The sequence below is a fragment of the Oryza glaberrima genome, chromosome 5, assembly GCF_000147395.1.
Source record: "Oryza glaberrima chromosome 5, OglaRS2, whole genome shotgun sequence".
NCBI classification, from domain to species: domain Eukaryota; kingdom Viridiplantae; phylum Streptophyta; class Magnoliopsida; order Poales; family Poaceae; genus Oryza; species Oryza glaberrima.
In genome coordinates this window covers 8,447,648-8,457,854 of record NC_068330.1, presented here as the reverse complement: position 1 = coordinate 8,457,854, position 10,207 = coordinate 8,447,648, and the positions used below count along the sequence as shown (strand labels likewise).

Sequence of the window (10,207 nt, the reverse complement as noted above, 5' to 3'; positions counted from 1 at the left end):
CCCCGGCAGGCGGCGCCCTTCTGTACCTCCGCCTGCCCGCCGCCACCTGCAGACCCAGTCCGCCGGCCGGTCTCCTCCCGTAGACCCAGCAGCCGACGCCGATTTGGGGAATTTTTGGAAGAAATAGGATTTGGGTGGATGGAAAAGACACGAGAGGAGGAAAGGAGGGAAATCGAATCGATTTCCGATGGTGGCGGCATCGATTGTGGCTGACGCCGGCAGAGGCGGCGCCGAAAGAAACCAGCGGCAGCGGTTGCGAGCCGAGCGGCTTCGATTTCGACTAGGTGCCGGCCTGCCCAGGCAAACGGATCTGACTTAGTGAGATAGCGTGAATTTTAAAAAATACCCTCCCACGTAAAAAGATAAAAAGACAAATTTGCCCTATTCAATTTATACTGCACGATAATTAGAAGGAAAATCAGATAAATATACACCGTTGGATCAAATATGCTGCTAGTATATTCTAGCAGTAGAATGTACCGTAAAAGTCCTCTTCACACAAACACCTGCGAATGCTCCCAAACTAAACTTTTCAAACATTGGAACCCCCCGATACCACGGCAGGAGTTGTTATTTTTATTTCGATGATACAATTTCAGAATAATAAGTAATTCTATTATTAACTTTGAATATACAAGTTACTAACTGATAAACGAAAGTTCACTCTCTTTGTGCCCACTGAACTCGGGGGTGGCAGATCCTGCGTAGTTTGTGAAGTAGCTGCTGTCCCCTTCCCTGTGCAGCCACTCCGTGATGTAGCTCGGCTTCATGATCACCTCAGCCACCTCAACGTCTCCGGTGAGCATGGCCACGACCTTTGACATCGGGGGTCGCTGGTGCGGTGAGCCCTGGGTGCACATGAGTGCAACATGGATGACTCTCAAGGCTTCATCCCTGCTGAACTCTTTGATTCTTGGGTCAACGATTTCTAGAGCTCGCTCCTTTTCATACAGGCTCCATGCCTTGAAATGAGCATAGTTTTAGTAATCAGAAGGTTATGGACATGAATGAATTGGTTCATTCTAGGTTGCAAAAGGATCATTGATCAACTTACCCATCCAAAGAGATTAACCTTGCTTTCCTCAAGGGAGTTGTCGATGTTTGACCGACCAGCAACAGTCTCGAGCGCGACCACCCCGAATGCAAAAACATCAGCCTTTTCAGTCAAACGACCTCTCATTGCATACTCGGGTGCCAGATAGCCACTTGAAAATGACAGACAAGTTACAATTAGCTTTTGTTTTGAAGTTACAGCCACAAGAACAGAGATGATAAAAATGTTCTTACAATGTGCCGGCAATCGCTGTGCTGATATGAGTCTTCTTCTCATCATATAGCTTGGCGAGTCCAAAGTCCGATATCTTTGGGGTGAGATCAGTGTCGAGTAGTACATTGCTGGCTTTGATGTCCCTATGCACGATGCGCACACTCGACTCCTCATGAAGATAAGTTAGGCCTCTTGCAATGCCTAAAATTATCTCAAAGCGTTTTGTCCAGTCTAGTTTTAAGCCTGTGCCTCCTGTACAAGCATAAATAACTCAATAAGCCCTTGAGAATTCAGTTCATGTCAAAATGCTGAAGAGTTCATTAAACAACAGAGTTTTCTTAGTGAAATAAAACAGGTGCTGCCAATTTGCAGGTGAACTCACTGAAAAGTGCTTGATCTAGGCTTCCATTTTCAAGGTACTCATAAACCAGCAAGGGTGATTTACTATCAATGCAGCAGCCGTGCAATTTCACAAGATTACGATGTTGCACGGCAGAAATTGTAGCAACCTCTGTCACAAACTGGCTTTTCCCTTGATGAGATGATTCTGAAAGTTGTTTGACAGCAACAACTTTTCCATCAGGTAGCTTACCCTGAAAAAGCAAGAACCTTCCTAAAATTACATGCATATTGCATAGACCAACAGGGTTCCAAAAGGTTGCATTGAAACACAAAATGAAATATCAATGTTACGTTATGAACTTATAATTTCACATGAATAGTTGTATGAAACAGAAACCTTATACACTGGCCCATATCCGCCTTCTCCAAGAATGTTTTGTGAACTGAAATTATTTGTAGCTAGCTTGAGTTCGGCGCTACTAAAGACATCAGGCCGTCCAACCAGGTCATACAGTTCTGCAAATTTTTTTCAGGATAGAATAAAACATTTGAAAGTTACAATGTCCCAATTGCTGCACAATAATAGATGGTACCTTTTCTTTGTTGTGCCATTGTTCTTCGCTTCTTTACTAAGAAAAATATTCCAAATAAGGCTGCCAATCCTAAAACTGATGCACCAATCACTATTCCAACAATTGCACCTGCTTTACTTCTCTTTTTTGGTACCCCATTCCGTACAGTGGGAGTAAAATCTGAAGAAAATGGTTTTACACATAAGAAGCCAATATAATCCTAGTTGCAGTCAACTAAAAATATTGTGCTTACTTGGAGTGATGCTTAATGCTGAGATCGTCGGTCCGTAGTGACCTTGAGTAGGTACACAACAAGTGCCTTTGCCAGCCCAAAAGAGATGGATCTCAATGAAGTTTTTCGACACAGTTGCTGTGTAGCTCCTGTTAACTGCAGTAAAAGATTTTCCACCTGCTGTCTTCCTTATATCGAAATTCTTTTCTTTCAGTGCACCCTATACCAATTTCAATAATACATTCAGATAAAGAACTAAAAGATTTACAATGCATTCAATTTGTACCTGAACATATATGTCAAAAACTCTCCTTCCTAAGCTTTGCCAAGTCGGTGTTTCCGTAAAAGAGAACTCTGCAAATTGAAGCAGAACTGTGTAGTTTCCGTTCTCAAGTCCAAGACCATAGTACCTCAGTGATGAAGATGACATCCTAGCAGTCTCAAACAGTTTTGAATCAACAGTATTCTGAAAATGCTTGGAGGAGCTATATATTCTATCCATTCCATTTGTGCCCTGGAAGAAGTTCCCAACACTACTGACACCCCATCTTGTCTGACTGGTGACATAATATGCTGCAGTGCCAAGGCTCGTGGGATCTGCTTCAAAAATAGTATTATCTGAGGCACTCGTAGAACTATTACTGCCGCAGTCAACTGCGAAGGAGTAATCTGCAATTAGAATTGCAAAATTATAACCATTATTGCAATTCATGTAATCCTGTTAATTGCTATGGTTGATAAAGAGCAAGACATACATTCTGGAGATCCTCGGAAACAAGGAGTGTCTTGTTGGAGGCAGCCTAGACCTGAAGGTAGAATACTGTGCACAATTTGAATTGAAAATTACAAGTATAAGAAATTGTTACAATTTATCTTTTGAAAAAATATAACACAAGGTTATAAGTACCTGCTGTTAGTGCCCACAAGAACAAAGTTGTTTGCCACCAAATTCCTATGGAAAATAAAAATGTCAGAACATTTTTTTTTTCACGAGCAATACAAATTTCAGAATTTTACACTCACAATTGCAAATTGTTCTGGTTGACCCAAGAAGGAAATCTTCCACTGAGCTGGTTGTAGGAAAAATCTCTACAAACAAACTAGAATTATTACATTTGGAACAAATACAACATTGTATTATGAAAATATTTCCTGCTATACTAATATGGTGATCTTTTGACGTACAACGTTTTTAACGAAGAGCTTATTGGATCTGGTAAACTTCCTGTAAGGCTGTTGTTCCCAAGAAAACTGGATTGGGTACAGTAAAAGATGATGAATAATGGAGATAATGTTAACATGTGTTTGTATCAATTGAATTAATATAAAGATGGATTCCATACAGGAATTCAAGACTTCCCAGATTCAGGATGGATTGAGGAATTTGGCCAGTGAAATTGTTAAAACTCAAGTCCCTGTGCAGTGCAACAGTAATATTACTTGAACATATTCTTCAAAAATACAGGAAAGGAGCGCGATAGAATCATAAATTGGAACATGGTCCATAATGATAACTTACAGATATGTTAGATTTGCAAACTTCGAGAAATCTACTAGTCCAAGATTACCAGATATTCTACAGTTCCTTAATATCCTGTAACAATGAAATCCAATCTCGTTACATGTAACTTTATCATATTGCATGAATTTGGTTAAAAGAATCACATACAGGTTGCTCAAAGAGGTGAGATTGCTTATAAAAGCCAGTGAAGAGCTCCCATTTACGATATCACCAATTCGCCTGCTCATTTGCGTTTCATGAAGCAGTTATCAAGCTTGACAATCTCAACCCTCTAGAGATTGATAGCACAAAAAAAAGATAATGTACTTACAAGTTTGTTAATTTGGTTAATTTTGACAAACTTGCTGGGATTGGTCCTTCAAATGAATTTCCTTGGAAAGCCCTACAAGTTCATACTTTAAGATAAAATGTGGAGATATGCCTGTCTATTTTAATATAATAAAAAAAGCTCTCCATGTCAACTATTCTAGATAAAAACTCTACGCATTAACATGCCATAGGGCCAGCTTATTGGCATGCATGTGTGCACGTCTGTTTAGTCCACAGAGAAGAGAAACATATACAAAAAATTTATATTGCACAGGTTCCATCTGTTACTGCATAATATACACTGAATAATGTATTATTAACAACTTAATATAGCTGATCTTACATATCTTCCAAACTACTCATGCTGCCAAAATTATCAGGTATTTTGCCTGTGAAATCATTATCTTGTGCCCTCCTGCAAGCACACCAAAATATTTGATATTAAGCATATGAGAACACAAAATAACATAAACAGCTGACCAGTCTCTGTTATTAACAGTACAAGATCTTCAGTCTCTGAAGCTTTGAAAACGTCAAAGGGAATGGACCGCTGAATCCAGAACTATCAATGTACCTGTCATTGAAATTATCACGTTCAACAACAGATCTTTCTCTTCCGAATTATAGTTCTTTTAGAAGTATAGGAAATGGAAGCTAGAAGTCAAGCATCTTACAACTGCTCAAGTTTCACCAAATTTCCCAGTTCTTCAGGAAGTTCACCCGTAAAATTGTTAAAGCTAACTCCCCTGAATCAAAATGAAATATTTCAAGACTGATATAAATTATTTCTCTTCAAATAATAGCAAAAAAAAGGCATTGTTTTGCAGATGAGCCATCTGACCCCCGGACCCCCCCTAATATTCTCCATTGGAGTATTTTCAAGTCTTCATCAGGTCAATTTTACTCAAACAAGTCATATGTGAAACACTGAGAAAAGGGAGGTAACATCGCTGTGCCTAATATAAAAGAGTTACAATTTCATTTATAAGTTTAGTTGTCAGAAGTTATGCAATTAATATCTGATGTATAATTCTAATAGTTCAGGCAGTACATAATATAGTTGAGGATTTATCTAACAACTAAGAAAAGACCTCTTACAACATGAGAAGATTTGTGAGATTCCCAATTTCCTTCGGAAGTTGCCCGGATAATGGATTGAAAGCCAAGTTCCTTTAATAAATGATGAAAGACAATTAATAGAAAAAAACAATGGATGGAACATAAATCTATAAGAGAACTTATAACTCCTACAAATATTCCATGGAAGTAAACTTTCCAATGAAGGATGGCACCACACCACTCAAGTAATTATAAGCCAGGTTCCTGAAACAAGACCAGAAACAAAAAGTAAATAGCCGAAAGAGAAAAAAGGCATACCAGACTACTATTTGCTGCTTTTTGCCAGGAAATCAGAAGTTGAACATTTCAATCATGCATGATGTTCAATTTATAGTCTCTGTGAAACATTAATCTACAGCTTAATTCTTATTTTTCAAGAATGGACATAGTCACACAGATACCATACAGGTCCTCCATATAGGTGAAATTCTGAAGCTCTGAAGGTAATTGACCAACAACATTTAACTTATATACCCTCCTGCATAAACAAATAAGTAATATCGATAAGTAAAAGGAAAATAAGCACATAAGAAAATACAAAATATGAGATGAACTGGTCTGGAGAATTCCTCTATGCTAAGGAAACATTAATATCGAACCACAAACAAGGAAACATACAAGCAAAATTTTATAGAAGTCCTATGTATCCTGTTATTGAAAAAAATCTCTTTACCATCCAAAACTGATATGGAAAGGTAGAGGGTTTTATAGAGTTTTCATGGTTGCAGTAAAAAGATGACAGTCAAGGTAGATAAGATTCACTAGCACAGAAATGGGCATGAGTGTCGATTTATAACTGGCATCATTGCAGGTTTCTGAACATACACTACACAATCAACAATGTACTTGGGGAGTGTCAACCGGTTTGAACGGTTCAAGGCATGAACTAGGAGTGATAGTTTAGTTCTAGTTTTTGATTTTTAGGTGCCAAAAAAATATTGTAAAAAATATTTCGTATTTTCCATGGTAATTATGCACAGCCACAATACAAAATCATGTGATTTGCATGTGAAATACAAGCACATGCGTTATATGGGAGGACTTCTCCCTTTAGGGCGTATTTGACACTCTAGATGGTTTCAAATAGAAAATTATCAACTACAAAGTTCTAAATATCATTGAGCTCTACAACTTCTATATAAAGTTTTTGTTTTCACCCAAAGTTGTATGGAAAATTCAAAAGATCATTGAGCTCTGCAACACATATTTAGGAATGTAAACGATCTCAAATTAAAAAGTCATCAACTAAAAACTTGTAGATCAAATAACATTGCTTTTTTCCCTTTGTTATTTGAGATTGCAAGTATAACTTTTGGCCTTAGCACCAACTACCGATGCACACAACCATAATTATGGATATCAGAATTTGAATTCAAGTGGGTAAAGTCATGCACGCACAACTCCAACACCACACCAATGGTATTATGTCCCTTTGTTATGCCTTTGGTGCACAGCAGGAGCTGCCAACCTTCAGCAGCTGGTCACTAGGGTTGAGGCTGAGGGCTCATAGAGTTGTTTGTTAAGTGGTGTTTCTTTCTCTTTGTTTTTTCCTCTCTTTTCCGTGTGGGTGTCTTGTAAGTCCTTTTTTCGGTTATTTTTTCCTTGCTTAATGAAATGATATGCAGATCTCCTGCGTGTTCGAAGAAAGAAAATTTCTATTGTTAATCGTCACACCTAGATTATATCTTATTGTTTGTAAATATTTATAGTCCTGTGAACATATCGATGACGAGACAACTGGTCACTTGCTCACGAGCTGTATCTTTGCAAGACAATTTTTGTTCATCCTTCTATAGAGGTATGATCTGAACACCTTGGCCCCTATGCTTGCAGATTAGTGCTTTGAGGAATGGTGGAACAGGCCAGTGAGGCAATTAGCGGCCTGGTACGTCAGGGCCTCAACCCTCTCATCATTTATTGGTGCTTGGATGCTTTGGAAGCATCGAAATCGCTTTGTTCTTTATGGTGTTATCCAAAACTTGGCAGGCCCCGTACTGCTTGCAAAGGAAGAGGGCCGACTTTGGTGTTTGGCTGGGGCTCAAGGGTTTTCGTTCTTTACTGCCCTAGAACCCAGTGGTTATGTTCAGGTCGTGGTCGTTTGTAATCTGTTGTTATAGGCGCACATGTACTCTAAGAGTTAAGGGTGGGAGGGTGTGTGTACTTAAGGTTTTCTACCCTTTCTTCTTCCTAATATAATGATACGAGGTTCTCTTGCAAGTTCAAATATTTTTGGATGTGAGTTTAGATCTTTCCAATATCATTATTATTCCTAACCCAGTGGATGTGAGTTTAGAACATTGTTGGTGCATTCAAATATTTTTGGGTAACATTGATCAACCAGACTATCTAACCACAAGCCACTGAATCTGATTCTTTCCTATTAATCGTGCCTGGTTTAGTTTTTTACACTACTACAAAAATTATGCAGCCAGAAGCAATGTTACTTTTCTAAACTAATGACTATTGACTTTTTGAAATATCTTATTAAAAAATTACATAATTAACATTTATTTTGTTGTGACTTGTTTTATCATTGACTTTTGGAAATATCTTTGACCATTTGGCTTATTAAAAAATTACATAATTAACATATATTAAGGTAAGGATGACTTACATTTTTTCATATTTGCAAATTCTTTCTGAATATGACAAATGGTCAAACGTGTGTCCAAAATTCAACATCGCCATGCATTAAAAAGCAGAGGAAGTATGGAGTAGTAAACAAGCACCAGGTTTGCAGCTGATCAAAATAAGACGAGGAGCGTACATACAATTTGATAATGTGACAGACAGAGTTGTTATTGTAGGAGCAGTCACACTTGATAAATGGGTTGATGTTGGGGTAGTCATCCCAGTTGGTCTTGTCGGAAGCCAGGCCACTACAAAGCTCGCCACTGATGTTCCACTCTGATGATGCTTTCTTGCCCCATCTTCCCAGGATTGTGTTCAGAGCTGCCGCTGCACGGTTAACTCGGCGTTATGCTCTCTTTGCATTGTGGGAAAGTAAAACAGAGGATATAATTAAAAGTATGAAAATAACATGTAAACATAAAAATGTAAAAAAAAACAAGAAGAAGTAAGCTGAGTAGTAAACTAAACACTGTTTTGAGATTATAGCCTACAAACAATTTTCGTACTAAGTAGGAGTACCTATTCATCCATATCACAATTATTACTCTGCGTTTCTATTTACTTAGCACTTTTGACAAATGCACTGTTTAGGCCAACAACTTTTGGCTAGAGAATCACTAAAAATACCTCTACTAACTAACCTCGTGTAAAAAAGAAGCATTCAGATGCTACTATCATGTTGTGCCAAATATTTTGGAGTAATAATAAAATTAGCATCAAATTAAACCCCATAATTATCTCTGTTAAGTGTCAACTCAAGGCAGACGCTACAATGTTGTGGCAGTGCCAAAACATCCTTAGGCTGTGGCCGTGTTTAGTTCTTTGGCCAAAATTTGTTTGACGTATACGGAAACACATTTGAAGTATTAAACGTAGACTAATAACAAAATAAATTACAGATTCTGCCTGTAAACTGCGAGACAAATCTATTAAGTCTAATTAATCCGTCATTAGCAAATGTTCAAAAATTCCGTCACATCAAATGTTTGGACACATGCATAGAGCATTAAATGTGGACGAAAAAACCAATTGCACAGTTTGTATGTAAATTGTGAGACGAATCTTTTGAGCCTAATTACGCCATGATTTGACAATGTGGTGCTACAGTAAACATTTGCTAATGATGGATTAATTAGGCTTAATAGATTCGTCTCGCAGTTTACATGCGGAATCTGTAATTTTGTTTTGTTATTAGTCTGCATTTAATACTCCAAATGTGTGAACGTATACTTAACAAAATTTGGCTGTGGAACTAGACACTGCCACTGCGAAAATTCTGACAGGACATCGAACCAAACCGACCCACCCATGGCTTTGTGTGTGTGAACAGGTTTGGAACCGAGGAAAATTAGAGAAGAGTGGTTCCAATCAACCCCTACCTTTCCCCTTCTCCTGAACCCCATCGCGTTCTTATCTTATCCCCACTCATCAATCTCTCTCCTCCACACGTGTACCGAATCGACAGATCATGCGATGAGCTCCAGCTCAAGCGGGCACGGCAGCGGCTGCAAGCTCGATTTTGAATCGAATTCCCGTATCGAAATCATCTTGTTTCGATCTACTAGTAACTCTTTTGGCATGCATCGGGCAAGAAAGACACTGTAGCAACCAAGATTAGTACTAGCTCCTGCCATAGATGGAGGAGGAAACCAAAGAAGACGCAAATGCATCCATGGGAGGGCATACGAGCGTGATTGCGGAGCTTACCTTCGGTTGGATCCGTTCTTGGTGCCGCCTGAGCCTGAGCTGCAGCGATCCGCCATGAGCACACAAGCACCAGCCACAATAGCTGCCAGCAACTGCAACGCCGCATCTCTCTGACTCTCTCTCTCTCTCTCTCTCTCTCTCTCCTCTGTCAGCTCGCGTTCGTCCAAAACAACACCGATTGAGAGAGTGAGGGAGTTGTTAAATAGCTGTCCTTTGTACTTGGAACAGAGAATGGCTCACCAGCTGACACGAGAACATGGAAATAGGCGTACTTCTTCGTTACTTTGACTTTAAGTTGCCAAACTTTGACCGACAATCTGTACTGGGAAATCTAATTATTTACTATCTACGTCTCGGAATAATTATATTTCTTGAAGATTAGCTGCACGTTTACTGCATGCATACAATCCATACGTAAACTGGATTAAAATAAAGATTATGAGATGGGGATGGAAAGATGAGAGACTAGAAGCGCTGTGTTCGGCAGCAAGTTTTCCCAACTCTCC

At 38.9% G+C, this 10,207-nt stretch overlaps 1 protein-coding gene across 3 annotated transcripts; it reads right to left on the bottom strand.

Annotated features, from left to right (window-relative positions):
* Positions 1-406: 406 nt before the first annotated feature.
* LOC127773702 (probable LRR receptor-like serine/threonine-protein kinase At1g56140) lies at positions 407-9,906 on the bottom strand. 3 transcript variants are annotated; one of them, XM_052299839.1, is made up of 24 exons: positions 9,702-9,906; positions 8,135-8,321; positions 5,770-5,841; positions 5,496-5,567; positions 5,343-5,414; positions 4,919-4,990; positions 4,747-4,818; positions 4,588-4,659; positions 4,246-4,317; positions 4,083-4,154; positions 3,933-4,007; positions 3,757-3,828; positions 3,599-3,664; positions 3,437-3,502; positions 3,321-3,365; positions 3,169-3,233; positions 2,700-3,067; positions 2,435-2,633; positions 2,203-2,361; positions 2,007-2,125; positions 1,650-1,860; positions 1,288-1,519; positions 1,055-1,205; positions 407-962 (listed from the first exon to the last, which is right to left on the bottom strand). In XM_052299839.1, the coding sequence occupies exons 1-24, from the start codon at positions 9,805-9,807 to the stop codon at positions 642-644; spliced, it is 3,018 nt and encodes a 1,005-aa protein (XP_052155799.1). In that variant the 5' UTR covers positions 9,808-9,906; the 3' UTR covers positions 407-641. The 3 variants fall into 3 exon arrangements, with proteins under 3 accessions (XP_052155799.1, XP_052155798.1, XP_052155800.1); XM_052299838.1 differs by having other exon boundaries at positions 2,700-3,082; positions 9,702-9,905; XM_052299840.1 differs by lacking the exons at positions 8,135-8,321; positions 9,702-9,906 and having other exon boundaries at positions 2,700-3,082; positions 5,765-5,841.
* Positions 9,907-10,207: the final 301 nt, after the last annotated feature.